The following is an 18,575-nucleotide window of genomic DNA, read 5'->3' on the forward strand; positions in this document are numbered from 1 at the left end:
TTCATCCAAAAGTCCTCTACCTGACATTCATGCCTGTACTTTCTACCAATTGTCTCTTCTATATACCCATAAGGATCAAAATTCTCCCTCAAGGCAAAGATTGAAAATGAATATAAGGCCAACTTCCTTTCTGCATCATCCAAGGCTAGAGCATTAGGACATACCTCAACTGAATTCCCTAGTATGATAGGCACAGGAATTCCATTTCCATGCCTGTGTCTGAATGCCTTCGCATAAGCCGCCAACTGCCTAGTCACCTCAAGTAGCACTATCCTGTCTGTCGGATATCTCGGCAACATATAGGGAGGTGAAGGACACCCATGAACTCTAATATATGTAAACTTTTGGAATTGGATGAACCAAGCACCATACCTCTTTACAAGCTCTTGTGCATCTTGAGATAGCCGATTGTGAATCCCGCCTTGCAATATCCTGGTGATGTTCATCGTGAAGGTATCATTGACTAACTTGTAGTCACTTCCAGGTGGATGATGCAAATGAAGATAAGAGTCACAAACTCTGACTTCCCTGGGTCCCCTTCCGGTCACTCCTTTGTGAGGTAGTCCTGCATATTCGAAACTCCTGATCAAGGCATATATGATGTACGAGCTCATGTGGAATGACTTGGTAGGCTTTAGTCTCCTTAACTGCACGTCCAAGCAATGGCTAATAATTCTAGCCCAATGAATTGTTCCTTTTCCTTGAACTATTACTTGGATGAAGTAGAACATCCACTTCTCAAAATAGAAGGCTTGAGGAGCCCCTGTAACTCGATTGAGTAAAGTTATCAAATCTCTGTATTCCTCCTGGAAGTCGATCCTATGTGGTGTGTTGGGAATCTTGCTCAGGCGAGGCCGACTTTTGAGTAACCAATTCTTATTGATGATGCTCAAGCAAGTGTCTGGATCATCTTCATACATGGACTTGGCTCCTTCTAAGCTTTTGTAAATCATATCTTTATGTTCTGGAAGATGGAGAGCCTCACTTATAGCCTCTTCCGAAAGGTAAGCCAAAGTGTTCCCTTCCTTGGACACGATTGATCTTGATTGTGGATCATAATGGCGGGCACACTTGATCATCAGCTCATGGCACTGGACCGCTGGAGGGAAACCGGCCGCCTTGATGATGCCACTTTCAATTATTCTCTTTGCGACAGGTGATGGTTTTCCAATGTAAGGGACCTCTCGAAACTTCTTCACACTGAAGTTTCCCAAGTTGGTATCTCCAATGTTGCTCCACTTTGACACGATCTTGGTCTCCAATTCTTCATTCCTCTGATCTTCCTTCATGAGAGCTGGACGACTAGTGGATGTTCCTGCCTTTGGGGTCGCCATCTTGACACCTACACAACATTTCATAATGAGCAATATATTTTTCAACGTAGAAATATAGATTAGAAAGGAAGATTTAAGCTTTTAATTAGGAAACTTCATGATAAATTTTTGAGTTATTATTTCCTAATTAACTTATGCAATTTCAAAAAACTTGAAGTTCAAAATTCAAAATTTCTACATTGGGACAAGGATGATCACGCCATACCTCCACTTGAGAATTAACTCTAAGAAATGATGCAAAAATAGGAGAATTTGCTAGGCGAAAGATAGATCGAAGTCCTCCCTTTAGCAAAATGTACTTCCTCTAGTCTTCACAAGCATCAATTCCAGCACCTTTAGCCTCCAACAAAATTCGCTCCAACCAGACCAGTTTTCACACTTCTTTCTTGCTCTTCCAAATCGCACTTGAAACAATGAGTGAATGATTTGAATAATGAGAACATGCCCCAAATATATAGAGCGCTCACCATTTCATTTTCCATAGGCCGACTTGGTAAAATAGAACCCAAAATAAACAAAAACTAATAAAAGAAGAAGGCCGACAAAATATCAAAATGATACCTTAAGCGCTCTATCTTTTAATTTTAATTTAATAATAATTAATTTCAAATGCCTCAATTAATTTAAAAAAATGATTTTCTAAGGCTCAAATTAATTATTAAATACCCATGCACCTTTATTAAATGCCAATTTAATTAAAATTTTTAAAATATTTCGAAGTTTTTAGCGAACTTGGCATCTAATGCAATTTGGAGGATATTAACGCCCAAGCATGGTAAAAAATAACGAATGTCAATAACCTCGCTCTGGTCCCTTGGAGAGGGACAGGAGCGCTCTTGCATTTTACACCTTGTATTCCTTGCTTTCACGCTCAAAACCTCATCTTTGGTGTCCAAAATGGCCTTGTTATTTGGAAATTTGAGTTTAATTCACTTGATCTTTAGAAGGAGTGTGCCTTAGGACATTTTCGCCCTGGTCCCTTGGTGAGGGACAGGAGCGATTTTCTACTTTTGTCCTTGATCTTTATCTTTTAAATCGCCAATTCATGTTGTGGGGTAAGCAATGATCCCCATTGTTCATTCTATGCATGCTTAACTCGTTTCCTCAAGGCAAAATAGGCTCTCCCAAGATTTTCGCCCTGGTCCTCTAGTGAAGGACAGGAGCGATTTTTGCATTTGAGCCTAGGATTGTCAATTTTTGGAAGCAATTCCTTGTTCACCATTTTTAAAAAAGCATTTCTCATCTTGCACTACCTTGCCTTGATGTGATTTTGGAGGGAAATTGTTGATTTTATAAAAATCGCCCTAGTCCTTTGGTGAAGGACAGGAGCGTTCTTTAATTCATTGTACAAACTTTTGATCACATCAACCTCCAATTACCTTCAAAGCATAAAACATCATTCCCCACTCCTTGAGTCTTGGAAACAAAAAAATAGCATTTCAAAATGTTAGGCAAATAGGCATATGTGGGGATTTCGCCCTGGTCCCTTGGAGAGGGACAGGAGCGATTTTGCAAATTGTCATTGAAATTTGTGGTCCTTGCAACTCCATTCCACCCTAAAGCATTTTATGTATCATTCCAAACTTGTACCTTAGCCTGGATTCGTCCCAATTTGGAGAAAAGAGATAGTCTTTTAGGTTTTTCGCCCTGGTCCCCTGGAGAGGGACAGGAGCGATTTTGCAATCATGAGCTTACCTGTGCTTTGCTAGCCTTCGAAATTACCTTCAATGGACCAACCACGCCCTCTTTCATTCATTTCACACACGAAACTTGCCTTACCTTTGCAAGAATTTTGCCTTTTTAGAAAATCGCTCTAGTCCCTTGGAGAGGGATAGGAGCGATTATTGTCTTTTGGGTTGATTCCCTCCTTTGTGGTCCACTCAAGTTATATTCAACGGACAAAACATGCCTCCCTTGACCTCTTCAAATCGTAAAATCATTTTAATCTTGCAAGGATAATGCAAAATTTGAAATTCAAGCTCCGGTCCTTCAGTGAGGGACAGGAGCGAATTTTGCCCTCTAGGCCAAATCTTTTCGCTTTTCATCTCGAAATTCCTTTGCTAGGGAAGATATCATCCTGTTACAAGCTATGAACAAGAGTTCAAGTCCGAAAAAGGTCTTAAAAGGTGTGTATAAAGAAAAAACGCTCTGGTCCTTCAGTGAGGGACAAGGGCAAATTTATCTTTTTTAGACAAAATCTCCATCATTTCATTGCCTTTAATTAAGCCTGGATGCTCTAACATGTGTAATTCATCTTTCACCATGCCCTTGACATTTCAATTTGACCAATCAAGGCTAAGAATGACTCAAATAAACCTTTTCGCCTTGGTCCTTCAGGGAGGGACAGGAGCGAATTTATCTTAATCCTTCAAATTTCATCATCTTCAAACCTTCAAAATCCTTAAAGTCCTCAAGTCACGTCCAATTAGCTCCCCTGGAGACCCTGCACAAAACAATTTAAAAAAAGTCAGAGACAAATATGCACTAAATAACATTTTCGCCTTGGTCCCTGGGAGAGGGACAGGAGCGATTTCACCTTTCTAAGCTAAAATATCCACAATTTAGGTCTTCAATCATTTCACAAGGCATAATTAGGTCATCTTCAAGGCCAGGAATCAGTTATCTTGAAAAAAAAACGGCATCGTCCTTCAGGGAGGGACAGGAGCACTTTCTCTGTTTCAGGCATCATCTTGCCTCCAAAATTTGATCAAAATTTACCTAGGCAAAAATGTACAATTTTATCTTCAAAATGCTAACACTTAGACAAAATTTGAATTTTCCCAAAAGAACCCTGACTAGACCTAACCTGAGACATATCTGACTTCGAGACAGACTCACCCTACTTTAAGAATCTCAGTCTTCGGGAGGATGCGTAATAACTTTCAAAATTTGACTGGGCTTGGCTTGAAAATATCCAAAAGAAACCCCTAAGGCTTAGCCCTAGCCCAGACAACTCACTTACTCAAAATCCTAGAAGCAGAGAGAAGAACAGGCAAAAACAAAAAGCAAAAAGAGGGGGTCCCCATTTTAATGGGGCGATGTGTGAAATGGTCACAACAGATAGCTACTTGGATAGTGTATGCTGAAAATCTCAAGGGGGACTTACGCTTGGATCATTTAATTCATGGTGAAGGTTTAGATAATGAAGCTCTATCATTTGAGACTTGGATCATGGAAAAACTGAAAAGGGTTTAGAAGTTCTAATCTACTCCTAAGAATTTCAGAGACGGTATTAACTAGGTGTTCTCGGGCAACCACACTTTGCTTCGCCACACTAAGGACAACTACACAAAGCGGGTGCAATCTTCAACGAGTTGTGCTTATGATCGAAGTTTTGGCATACACAAGGGATAGGCTCAGACTAACTTTGCACAGTGAAATGAAAATCATCCATTCACCAAAAGTATGAGCGGAGATACACCGTTAATTAATACTTATCAAATCCTTCATTCAACTCTAACAACTTGAAAGCAAATCTAAATTAACCTCTAACTAATGTGTTGAGGAAATTGAAACCATGCTAATCACTCAAATAACAGAGATTACAAAGCCTTAAGAGAAAGTGCACATGCAATGTATTATTTTAAAACTGACCTTCACGCAACAATATATCAAAAACCTCACACTCTCCAAATAAGAGGAGGTAGCCTTATATAGTTTTCCAGAAAACAATGAATGATCGAGATCAAACAGTGATCAAGGGCCCAGATTGAAAGCTACAAACCCTAATTAGGGTTTCTCAAAACTCTAACAGTTAGAACAAGTAAAAGAGTGACACGTGGCACAGTTGCTATTATCATTGAGGTGAGTGTCTAGTTTCCTGTTTAGATAAGTCAGGTTCATTGAATCTGGACACGTTAACTTGGATCCATCTGATTAGTCGGAAGATGACGAGGCGCCACCTCAACGTGAGTCACTTTGTTCTTCTTCCATGTACTTGCCTTAGAATATTTTCCATAATTAGCCAAATTTTGGCCATCTTCATGTCCGGACGAACCTTGCTCGTGGACTTGTCTTCAAATCTGAATTTGGCTTGAAACTCTAGGTGTGTTTGATGATCCGGCCTCAGCTATCATCTGCGACCCTTGAAACCAGATTTCTCCTTTAGAAAAGATGAATTTGCTTTCCAATCAGTGAAGGCTCTTCCAAAATCTGTGTGCAAACTTGTGATAAATGGTTGAAAATCTCAACCTTATACTTGGAATCACCCTTAAAATCTTCTTTCAACCTGCAAAGCTCAAAACTTCTCTCAAAATGTTCTTTACCTGTAGAAAACCTCTCTTAATTGCTCTCAACTTGCTCAAGAAATTCGAACCTCATGTGTAAAAATGAGAGAGTGAATGAAATATTTGTATGAGGGTTCAATTTTATAATTAGAAATTCAGAAAATCTCTTCAAAATTTGTTTCTAATCCTTCCCTAGTCTTTTGAATCTGCAGAGAATGTTTCTAATTTGGTCTTTAGTTTGCAAATCGAACTCAATCTTCCATATTCTTCTTTCCGACTTTCCAAATCTGCACTCAGTTCAAACTTGGATGATAGATTCTGCTGACATCATCTTCTTGTCTTCCATTTTAGCAAGTATCTTACTTGGCCGGACTTATTTCAAGTTGGGGAACTAAACAAGGCACCACACTCCAGCGTAGGGCGGACTTTGGAAGATTGGTGGAACAAGACAAGGTACCATACTTCAACATAGGGCAGACTTTGGAAGATTGGTGGAACAAGACAAGGTACCATACTTCATATTCATTCATACTTAACCAAAATCTGATCATTTCATCCCGAACTTGAACTCCTCTTCAGCTTAATACCTCATCTTCAAACCTGATCTTACCATGATCTGATCATTTTCAAGGCATACTTTGGAGTTTGTTTGATCTTTCATCAGTGGGGCTGACTTCAACCAACTCATGACACCACACTTGTTCATCTTTTGGGGCGGAGTTTAGAGAGTTTGTGGCACCACACAATCATCTTCATTAATACTTCCAAGGGCGGACTTTATGAAGTTCATGGAACAGCTCTTTTAAACATAGGGCAGAGTTTATGAAACTCATGGAACAGCACTTGGAACCAAACTATTCACCTTGGGCAGAGTTTCTTGAGCACATGGAACAAGTCTTAGCACTTCATCAAGTAGGGCAGAGATTTTCAATCCTTTGGAACCTTTCATCTGCAGCATGGGGCGGACTTGACAACACTTAGGAACTTTGTAGGAGGGCGGACTTGGAAATACATATGCATCATTTACTTGCTTCTTATTTCACCTTAGAGCGGACTTTACTTGTTCTCTTCCCAAGTAGGAAGGCGGAGTTCATGCCTTTCATTCCCCAATGCAAACTAGTCCTAGGCGGACTTTCCTTGCCTTTCATTCCCCAATGAAAACTAGTCCTAGGCAGACTTTCCTTGCCTTATGCACTTGGTCTTTGAAATCTCCCTCAAGGCGGACTTTGGAGGGATTGATGACTCATTACCTCAAGGCGGACTTCAAGAGGAACATGATTATGCTTTTGCTTTGGACTCACCCCTAGGGCAGACCTTGTTTGATCCATGATCTTAGGAGGGCGGACTTTCTTGGTTCCTTGCACCATAGCTATGACCTCCAAACACTTAGAAACTTCCTTCAACTTTGACAAGGCAGACTTTATATGCTGATGGAGGGCGGACTTTGAGAAACCTTGGAGAGCGGACTTCATCAGCTTCATGCCTCATTGCTTGGGCAGACTTTCTGGAGTTCATGACACTTATACTTCACCTTGGGCAGACTTTATCCATCTCTCCTACATGGCGGACTTTGCTGAAGTTAGGCATCATCACTCATCACCTTGGGCGGACTTTATCCACCTCTCCTACATGGCGGACTGTTGTGACGTTTTCACACATCGCCCCATTGCAAATGGGGACCCATGTTTTTTTGCTCGTTTTGCTCGTTTTCGCTTTGCTTTTTAGGGTTTTGGTTTAGTTTGTCAGTTGTCTGGATTTAGGGTCAAGCCCTAGGGTTCCTTTTTCGATCTTTTCAGGCCAGAATCCAGTCAGTTTTGAGAGCTTTTTGAGCTTCCTGTTGTAGGATGCAATTTTGAATGAAATGAATTCGCCAAAAGGTCTATTTTCAATTGGAATTTTGAATGCAGAGTCTGAATTTTTCTAAGTGTTGATAATGAAATATGATTGAGCAATTTTGACCAAATTTTGACTTTTTTGATTTTTGATCCTGGGCATGGGAAATAATTTGTTTTCGCCTTGTGAAGTGATTAAATGTGTAAAATCATGATGTTTTGGCCTGTAGGAGCAAAATCGCTCCTGTCCCTCAGTGAAGGACCGGAGCTCGTTTTCAAATATCTTATTGTCCCTGCAGAGTCAAGATGAATTTCGAATTGCAAGTGATGAAGAGAGGCGTGATCTTTCCGTTGAATATAAATTGAAGAATTTCACGAACACGGAAGTGCCTCCAGGAGTCAAAATCGCTCCTGTCCCTCAGTGAAGGACCGGAGCTACAAATTAAATATTGCTTTGTCCTTGCAGGATTTTAATGACTTGACAATTTGAAGATGCTCAAGGAGAGATGTTTTATCAAATGAATATAACTTGAAGTGCCGACATGAAGGAGAATGACCCAGAATGCCAAAATCGCTCCTGTCCCTCAGGAAGGGACCAGAGCGATATTCTTCATAGGGCATGTTCTAGGCAAAAATCAAGCAAGTTATAAGTTTGAAGGCAAGAAAAGAGGTGAGTTGAAACTGTTGAAGACAAATTGAAGATTATCAAATGTCAACAAGGGACCCAAATGCCCAAGTTCGCTCCTGTCCCTCAGGCAGGGACCAGAGTGATTTTTGTCTTAGATGATTTTCTTGCCAAATTTAAATAATTTCCAAGGCATGGATGAATGAAAAGGTACATTACGAATCCGATGAAGATAATTTTTGAAGGTGAAAAAGAAAGATGAAGCCTACAGGACCAGGATCCCTCCTGTCCCTCTCCAAGGGACCAGGGCGATATGATGATTATGTTGCCTTTTCTTCAAGTTCAGGACATTCCAAGTTCGGATACATGGTGGTGAAGACATTTTAAGGCGTCTTAATCAAGCACAAAGTTACAAAGGTCGCCTATGTTGAAGGAATTACACCAAGACCCCTAGTTCGCTCCTGTCCCTCAGGAAGGGACCAGAGCAAAATTCTTATAATGGCTTAGATTTCGAAAATTTGTCAAGTGTCAAGCGACCAAGGGGATCAAGGGGACTTCATTTTACGCGTTGAAAGCAACTACAAGTTGAAGAAGACAAGGACAAACTCAAAACCTTGAAGTTCGCTCCTGTCCCTCAGGAAGGGACCAGAGCGATATTGATTATATTGGCTAAATCTCTCAAAAATCACGTTAAGTCAAGGTTTTGCAAGGTCGTAAAAGGTCTAAGGTGTCATTTGAAGATGATTTACAAAGGTTTCAAACGTTAAAGTGCTATCAATTAAGCAAAGAGCCTATATCGCTCCTGTCCTTTGGACAAGGACCAAAGCGATTTTCATCAAAACACTCATGTCCCGTCAAAACCAAGACAAGGCAAGGATAGGCAAGGTCAAGGACGTCCTTTGGAAGGCAATGAACGAAGAACGAAGATCAAAAGTTTGCAAATTTGAGCCAGGACACTAGGATCGCTCCTGTCCCTCAGGAAGGGACCAGGGCGATATTTGCCAAAGCACTCATTTTCCTTCGGAGATCATGACAAAACAAACTTGCAAAGGGTTCAAAGCGTTGTTTGAAAGGTAATAAAGGAGAAGTTGATATCAAGGACGGAGAATTTCAAGTAAAAATTGATGGATCGCTCCTGTCCCTCTCCAAGGGACCAGGGCGATAATAGTCATGAGATGCATTCATTCGCACAAACAAGTCAATTAAGCTCAAAGATCCTAGCAAAAATGTCTAATTCAACGTGGAAATAAATACTTTGGACGTCGAAATTGCAAGAATCAAGACCCAGTTGATGGATCGCTCGTGTCCCTCTCCAAGGGACCAGGGCGATGAGGTACGTATCTTTCCATCTTCAAAATATTTTGGCGCTCAAACACATTTTTGAATTTATTTAAATGCTAGAAAATTCGATAAGATTGAAAATTTAATTAAAAATAGCATTTAAATATTGCATTTAAATATTAATTAATTTTTGCCTCGTAAAAAAAATCGAAGTTTATTAATTAAAAACGATGGCAAATTAATTAATTATTATAGGGCGCTTGGTATTTTATTGTTTTATGAAGGTCGGCCTTTCTTATTTATTAAAAAATCGTTTATAATTGCTTTATTTACCAAAGTCGGCCTAAGATCAATATGAAGGTAAGCGCCTATAAAGGGAAGGTGGTTTATTCATTTCAAATCATCATTTAACATCCTTCATTAGCATGCGATTTGAAGAATACAAAGGAGGTGCGAAATTGTCATTCAAGAGGAGGGCGCAGACATCATCAAAGGAGTGCGAGCTTAGTCTCAAGTTAGGCGAACTTGCCAAAGACCACGTCAAAGATATCCTCAAGGGTGATGAATTGATAAAGGGATCGTTCATTTGAACAAGAGATCACGTTGAAGCCATCTAATATCAATTTTGCCTAGGCGAATTTTCTTCATTTTGCACTCTAGAGTTAGCTCTCAAGAGAGGTATGGCGATATGGATTTGTTGTTTTGATTTTGATTGTTGATCGTCATAGCTTAAATTTTGAGTCTTGAAATTTTGTTTTCCCCTAGCTCAATCGTTTTTAGGAAATAATAACTCAAGGATTTATTATGAAGTTTCCTAAAAATTAATCTAATCTATGTTATGTATTGCAAAATCATGTTACTAATTTTGAAATGTTGTGTAGGCATCAAATGGAGATCTCATCAAGGAAAATCAAGCCGGATCAAGGACGGTCTTCGCCGGGACGATCAAGCCAGGACAGGGACGACCTCTTTCAATCCAGCGTTCCAAGGCGAGGTACATCATCATCTTGCAAATCAAGGACAAAAGGAGTTAGAACAAGAGTTAATTAAAGATAGCCTCTCAACGACATCAAATTGAATATCTAGCAAGCTACAAGTGTCAGATGAGGTGGCATCCTAGTCATCACTCCTCCAGTCAGTGTGGTCCACCTCAACATGTCCAGATTCAATGTACCTAACTCATGGAAGGTGGCACAAACTCCGATGTACCTACCCCGGCTATCCATTGGTCGATTTTTCCAGAGAGGACATGTGTCCAAGCAATACAATTTTATCATTGGTCAAGCATTAAATGTTATGTAATGGTTGTAACAAACCCTAATTAGGGTTTTCATTGTTGAATCTTGGCCATTGATCTTGAATTGATCTAAGCCATCAAATTGTATTGTGGGCACTATATAAGCCCAGGCATTTCATTTGTAAAGGCTAATTAGCAAGAAATTAGCAATAAGTTAGAGATAGTATGTAAATAGTTGGAAGAGTTAGAATATAGTTGATAGAATAGCAATTAGAGTAGAATAGGAGGACAAGGCAAGAAATTGTTGCCATTGATTGTAAACAAACTCCATTTTCATTAAAGTAATGGTGAAATATGTCGTTTTCTTGCAATTTGCATGGTTTCTTGTTGAGTCTTCAATCATAGATGGTAGATGATTAGATGAATGGAGGAAATGTGATTGATTGATGGTGGAATTCGTATATCCATACTACTAGCAGTTTGTTGATTGCAGACTCGCCTTGTGTAGTCAACTGGAATCGTTCAGCCTAAGCTCAATTTCAATTTGTCGCTTCTTCATTGATATGCATCAACTTGATGGTGTCTATGCCTGCGGTGATGATTTGAACATCATAAAGCTTCCCTTAGAAGATCGCACTAGCCTTGTGTAGATGTTCCATTGATGTCAAAACAAGACCTAGTTAGAGTTTTGTCAAAGATCAATCATTGCTCCTACATTCTTAGTATTAGGATTAAGTCCTCTCTTCCCCCTCCTTCCTTTTTCCTTTTTTTTTAATCTAAGTTAGTTAGAGCCTGTGTTCCAGCAAAGCAGATCGGAAGTTCAATCATAAGTCCCCTTGTGATTCCAGCAAATCACATCACACCACGAAGAGCTTATCCACACGTAGAGACCCTACCAAAAGAACCTTGGAGTCTTCCTAACTGATCCTTTATGCGAATCTTCAGCAGTTAGAGACTATTTTCTCAAGAGAGGATAAGATGCCTATTGGTATTTTATTCTGTGTATGATCGTGTACAAAATACACGTCAACACGGACTTTGTGAGCCTCCCTCTCCATCATGGGGCAGACTTTTTGGAGTTCCTGACATAAACACCAAACATGATTAGCCAGACTTAGAGAAATACTTGGAAAACTTCAAAATTTGATAACCTCTTCAATTTTAGCCAGATTAACATGACATTTGAAATCCATACTCAGGTAACCCATCCGAAGTGCCATGACCCCTAAAATGTAGGAACTTTAGCTTTTTGGGTCAAAACTTGAAAATTTTCGATTGCGATCGATGTAGGCTAGTGGTACCAGTGCAAACCCTAGGTCCCCACTCCGAAAAAGCAAAAAGAAGACATCCCTAAAAAATAGGAAAAACTTTCTAAAAATAGTCATCCCCGGGATCAAGCTAAAAATGCCAAAAACGAAACTTCCTAAAAATAGGAAGAAAACAAAAAAAAAAAACTTTCCAAAAATAGAAAGTTATCTGAATTCGTTCAAATCAATTGCGTTCTTCGTCCTTTGGCCTTTCTAGGCACTTTGACGGTGTCTAGACTCTATTATCACTTGGCTCGCAAAAACTAACTTTCAATCCTTAAGAGACAAACCGTTCAAAACTTGACAAAATTGAGCAAAACTGAAGCGGAAGGCCACCCGACTCTAACAAAAAACCCTAGAAAGCGGGAAAAGAGAGGGTCCCCATTGGCAATGGGGCGATGTGTGAAAAAGGTCACAACAGGAAGGAGAGGGATCTTCTTCTTGTATAAAAGGTGTCTCCAAGAAAAGGATGTTGGGAGGCCATCATTGAATCTATAGGTGTATTCATTGACATTTTCTTTGCTAAAGGATGAGATCTTAGTTTATCTCTTTCACTCACAACATCAATTATTTGTTCTTTAATGAATGCCATTTTTTTTTTGGCAACCCCTTCCTAGTTCACCCTTCCCATATTCTAATCCCTTTCGCACTTATAGCACAAGTGGCTCTTGCTCGACTATATGAGCTTTTAAATTGGACTCCACACTCACCACAATTCCAAATGAATGCCTCATCCCATGGAAGTTGTGAGATGCATTGAGTGCTATGGACATCAACACTTTTGGAGTAAATGGAGGCTCTCAAATACATAGAGAGATCCTAGGTGATTAGTGGTGGGCTTGTGGAATATGTTTTAAGTTTCATTGAGCCCCATCTTCAACATGATTAGATATGCTTATATAGATTGCTCATGTTTGGGTGAAATTTATGATGACATGAACTTACAAGGACCATATAGAAGCTACAAGGCATGACCACACCACCTCTTTTCAAAAGGGTGCAAAAGCCCTTGCATCTCCTAGCATTTATGTCGTCTCTGAAAAAATATAGCTCAAAGACACTTTTTTGATACTTTTTTAGTTAAGGGTGGCACCATACATAATGAAGAGATTGATCTTGGTTACAAGATTGCATTCAAAAGAATATTTCTAGATGTATATATAAAAAAATGTTTTCTTGAGTGAGTTTAAATATTTTATATCTTCAAAGAATTATGATTTTTCCACTCTTCAAGTCCAAGTACGAGAAGTATGCTCATGAATGGTGGTGCATACATGTCCAAGGCTCTTTTTATTTGTAGCCCTCTTGCAATAAAAATTCTCTTTCAAGTGTGCATCTTTTTAGTTTCAAACTTACTCATTTTTCATTCTCTGCTATATATTATAAATTTATAATTTATAATTTATGTTTTGTAATTGTAAATGTTGTGTACGAATTCAACAGGTTGTGAGTTCTTTTTTAGTTGAGTAGACATTGGAGTAAAATTTATAATTTATGTTTTGTAATTTTAAATGTTGTATACAAATTCAACAGGTTGTGAGTTCTTTTTTAGTTGAGCGGAGTTGGAGTACATACTCTTTTATCTACTTAGTTAAGCACAATCCATTGTTTGCAAAAAAAAGCTAAGGATTTGGTCTTTGTGCATTCCAACTTGTGTCTCTTGTTACAAAACAGACTTGATTACAATGAGGGGTTGACGAGGAATTGGGACCTAACTCTTTTGTGTGCCAATTTACATGCTATAGTTGTGCATCTTGCCAAAGTCCCTATACATGAGTTAGCTTCTACATGACATGGCTATTGAGACGCTAGAACTGATTGTGATTCAAATGAAATTGAACTAAATGATAACTTTGATGCTCTTGACAAAGAGACAATATGAAAATGATTGAATATTGTGTGTGTGTGTGTGTGTGTGTGTGGGTATTGCCACTTTTACCAAGGTACATTACTACACAAGAAGATCCCAAGTCACATAGACAATTTATTGGTTGAGCCTATGCATTTATATGTTTCTTACACAGAGGTACACAAAACTTTAACATGCTGATGGATGTCTGACAGCTTCTACAACATCTAGCATTATTGTATTGTAGGGTCCTTTAATTGCATATTACAACTTTGCCAAGTATCCAAGATAAAGCTCATATAGTGGTAGATGATGGGATGCTAAGCCCATGCTTGTGATGAGATAGTGACCAATGATCTTGCTAAAATTTCTGGTGGGACTGGAGATAGTGGTAATGAGCTTAAGAAAGGAAACTGGGTGTTTTTTTCACAAATAACCACTGGGAGTAACAAAAAGGGGAGGAGGAGAAAAGGGTTGATTGTTATAAGATGCTTTCTAAGGGTGGGGTGAAATAGCTTGACCATCTCCCAAAATAATAATGAAGATAGTGAAGTGTATCATAAGAGGCTTGAAGCATGGGATAGTAAGTTAGGTTTAAATGTTTTGCCAGTCTAGAGATTCATTGGGCTTTGTGTTGTTGCAAGAGGTTATGTTGGTTTCTTCATGGAAAGCTCTTTCAAATTTATTTGGCCAGAGGCCTCATTTGTATGCATTTGCCATCTTAAGAGTAGATGTGTCACATTGTTTTGTTGAGCTAGGGCTTGGGAACATGAATTATTGACAAAGATTGATATTCTAATAGGTTGCTTGGGTTGTTGTCTCTCCCCCAATGGTTGAATTAAAACAGCATATAAGCTGAATGTTTGTCATTTGAAGGATCTAGACTGTCTTGCTGCTTTTAAAATTTTGTCAACCCTTAATAAGGCTTATAATTCCTGACCCAACGATCTTGAGATTGTAAATTGTTATGGAGGCCCTTCAGGAGCATATGAGAATCTCTGGTAGGAGCGAGGTTTGGAGTAAGCAGCACTTTTCTTGGATTCTTTAAGAGAAATTTATTGATCTTGATTCACAACTTCAACATAAGCAAGAAATTTGGTTCTACAGGAGAAGTTCGTGAAAGCTGCTTTGGAACTTCAAAAAAAGTTTTTCTTGGTTGTTTCTAAATTTTATATATGAAATGATCAATTTGCATATTTATGCTTGTTAGCCTTTTGAACTCTGTTTTTGGCTGTTCCTCACAATAGACAAAGATTGCATTACTCGAAGGTCTCTAACTCTATTTTTCTGTGTGTAGATACTGTGGCAAAGCATAATAGTGGAAAGCTTGTACCACTCTTGTCGGAAGCTGGTGCTCTTTGAGAACTGTTTGGCTAGTATTAATATGTCAACAAACAAAGGAAATTCGTTTCCAGAACAATAATTATGTATTTATGCTTATTGTAGACAGTAGACTGTGCTGCATATTTAAAACATTATATGGTTGTACTTGAGATTTATGCCATGTTTTAATTTAATATACTCTGATATTTGGTTGGTATTAATATGGTGATAAATAGAGGAAATTCCTCTATAGAATAGTAGGATATATATACATACACATTATAGACAGCATATTGTGCCGCATATTTAAAACACTAAATGGTTGTATTTGAGATTTATGCTAGGATTTAATCTTAATAAACTTTTTCTGTGATTGATATGAAAAAAGGTGAATTATTAAGAAATTCTGTGCTACTTCACCCCATTGATTCTATATCCAGTCAAATCTATTTCTCCTGCTTGTATTGTCAAGTAGAATCTGTTGTCTTGTGAAAATATGAATCATATATGAAACGAGAAACTCTGCTACTTTACCCCCAATGAATCTGTCTACATCCATCAAACCCGTTTCTTCCTTATGAGTTTGGCAAGCAAGAAAATTCTCTCGAGGTCATTTGTCTGTTAGCCTTAAACTTTATCAAAAAGTGGATTTCGCCTGCTTGTATTGGAAATATGAAAATCTCATCAGATATCTGCCAATTGGCCAATTTTTTGTAACCTGTTTTAGAAAATTAGATTATGTCCGGTCAAAAGATAGCTTGTATTTATGAAAAGTACGCATGAGTTTTTGCAAGAGATCTGCCAATTCGCCAATTTTTTGTTTTAAAAAAAGTTAGATTATGTCATGTCAGTAATCAATTTGTAGATGGTAACAAAGAAAATTTAACTAAGCTTGTACCTATGCAGTTAAATTTCAAAAGATGCTTCTCAATCTACATAGAGGATGAAATGTCTATAGTTGTCAATTTAATGTAGCACTTGGGTAAAGGGGCATCACTGGATTATATCGTAGTAGCAACTATCTTTCTTGGTAATAACTTTTTCAAAAAAATGGGATTTAATGGGAAAATTGATGAATTCTCTTTCTTGGTAATAACTTTAAAAAAAGAATGGGATTCAATGGGAAAATTGATGAATTCAAAAAATAAAAATAAAAAATCAGGCGTCTCTTATCTGAAATGGATGAGCTAGCTTGTTGCATCCACTGCTCAAAAAGGACAGCAAGATTGAAAAAATTTTGACCGTCCATTTTTTTTTTTTAAAACATCATCGTTATTTGCTATTTCCCTGTCGTACAACACAACACGATGTGCTACCCATGTCGAACGCATTTTGTGGGATTCTCCGCCCACGGTCTGACAGATTGGCACCGATATAATAACTCGAGTCTTGCTGTGGTAAAATAAAGTTTGTTAGATGTGCACATTTAAATTATTAATAAAATGACCTGTCGTGATAAAAGAAGTTTTAAAATGGTGAGATCTGTATATGGTTTGGCCTAGCCCTCATCCAAAAAAAAAATGCAATATTAATTCTACTTGCATATAAATTTACTGTACCATTATCTCTCTCTCTCTCTCTTCCCCCCCTCTCCCACTATCCTAAACAAAGTATCGGATATCAAATATTATCCAATATCTGATATCTTTTATTATTAATATATTAATAAAAAAATTAATAATATATTTTAATATATAGATTTATATATTAATATGTTGTATATATATATATAAGATTATGATTTAATCATTGTAAAAAGTTTTTATTTATTTTTAATCTTTTAAACTTATTTTTACTCATAATTTTTTTGGTCGATAAGGGCACTGCCGAACATTATTGCTGTTAAAATCTGCGAGCATGTCAGCCAAGCATGTCTTCGAACATAGCGGTCTAGTGGGGATTTGAATCTTGGCGGTGGTTTCACCAAACAAGTGTTTTAACCGTTGAACTACATGGGACACTCCATTTTTACTTGTAATTTCTAATATTACAATAAAATTTTAGTTTAAATATAATTAATTTGATTTAAAATACAGTTTTATGTTCAATTTTATAATAATTTTTTTATTATTAATATTGAATTTATCTATCAATTAATGTTAATGTTGTGTTGGTTCCTAAAATAGGGTTTACACTAATGACTAGTAATCAAGCTGATCATTCAATTACCTATGGAGAAGCCAACTCTAATTATCAGTAATTTCTTGAACTTGGACCAACTAACAAGGATATTTCAAACCCTTCTGCGCTTTGGGCTCTGCAAAACCTGGGAGGGTGATCCCTTAATGCATTTACAACATCTGCATCATATTTGCAAATGGTAATAAAATGGCATTAAACCTAAGCAAATAATCTCATCTAAACGACTCAACAAAGAGGGAGAATGCTACAAAATGGCTAATTCTCAATGATCTTTCATCAACTTTAGAGCATGAGATGTCTTCAATAAATAGTAACATACGTGGAATGAAAAGATATTCTGATATTCAACAAATTATAGCAAGTTATCGGTGAATTTGAACACAAAACTGACATTAAAGGTAGTTACAAGCTCTGATCAGTGCCTTACTCCATTGGGTACCTGAATTTACAAGATGTAAAATGAAAATATGATAGAATCTTATCTAATAGCATAGGATCTAAGATAATATTGCCTTACAATATATCTCATCTGCAATCCCAACCCAAACTACTTATTGAAATCCCTGCATAAGCCCTACCACTCTGCAATTCCACTCAAGCATTTAATTGACCCCTTAGATCAAAGCACGAACATAAAATACATACACCACAACAATGCAATGAATGAAAAAACCCTTGATTCTACACATTCAAAATATGATAGAATTATACACTGGAGAAATGGATTTGAATTATATTTTTATTGACTTGATCAGTTATCTTCTGCCACAAAACAATTTACATATAACTCCTTCAAGAACTTGCACAAAACTTGACACTAAACGCTTTTCATTGCTCTGTAAATGACTTTACAACTTGCTCACCTAGACTCAATACTGGAAACTATCCTCTCCAAGAATAGAGATCTTGAAACCTGGAACCAAGAATTTGGAACAAAATTTTGTGAACCCTCGTCTCATGGCCTTGAATTCCCTTTTATAGAAACAAGGGAGATAACAAGCTTTGGGCCAGAGGAGACAACTGTCACAAGCCCATAGGACTACTTGTGATTCTTTTACAAAAATATTTCTTACAATCTTCCAAAAACTTTTCACGCTAACGTTCATGACGAGGTAGAACCAAAATTTCTTTCATTTTGGCAGAAACAAAAACTCCTTGAGCCGTGCCATTATCATCCTTGATGCCTCTAGATGGACCGTGAGATGCGTCGTTTTGTCCTACAGAGAATTTCCCTTCCCAGAAGGGTAACTTAGAGCCTAGCAAGAAGTAAAGTCACCCTCAAACTAGAGGAAGAACTCCACACTTCATGCCCAGGATCAATGAAAGTGGATAGAAGAGCTCACAGAGGAACATAATAAGAGGGGAAAGGGTCGCAACTTCCATGCCATTGCAAAACTGACTGGTTATTGCCCCTTACCC

The 18,575-nt window shown here is 37.9% G+C and overlaps 1 protein-coding gene across 1 annotated transcript in view; it reads left to right on the forward strand.

Moving 5' to 3' along the window:
• LOC131077389 (glutaredoxin) overlaps nt 1-15,235 on the forward strand; it is a 74,843-nt gene extending 59,608 nt beyond the window's left edge. Inside the window, exon 4 of the mRNA XM_058014883.2 lies at nt 14,989-15,235. Within this exon, the coding sequence (XP_057870866.1) occupies nt 14,989-15,053 (65 nt within the window). The 3' untranslated portion in view covers nt 15,054-15,235. The remainder of the gene's footprint in view (nt 1-14,988) is intronic.
• Nucleotides 15,236-18,575: the final 3,340 nt, after the last annotated feature.

Source organism: Cryptomeria japonica, chromosome 4 (assembly GCF_030272615.1).
Source record: "Cryptomeria japonica chromosome 4, Sugi_1.0, whole genome shotgun sequence".
Lineage (NCBI taxonomy): Eukaryota > Viridiplantae > Streptophyta > Pinopsida > Cupressales > Cupressaceae > Cryptomeria > Cryptomeria japonica.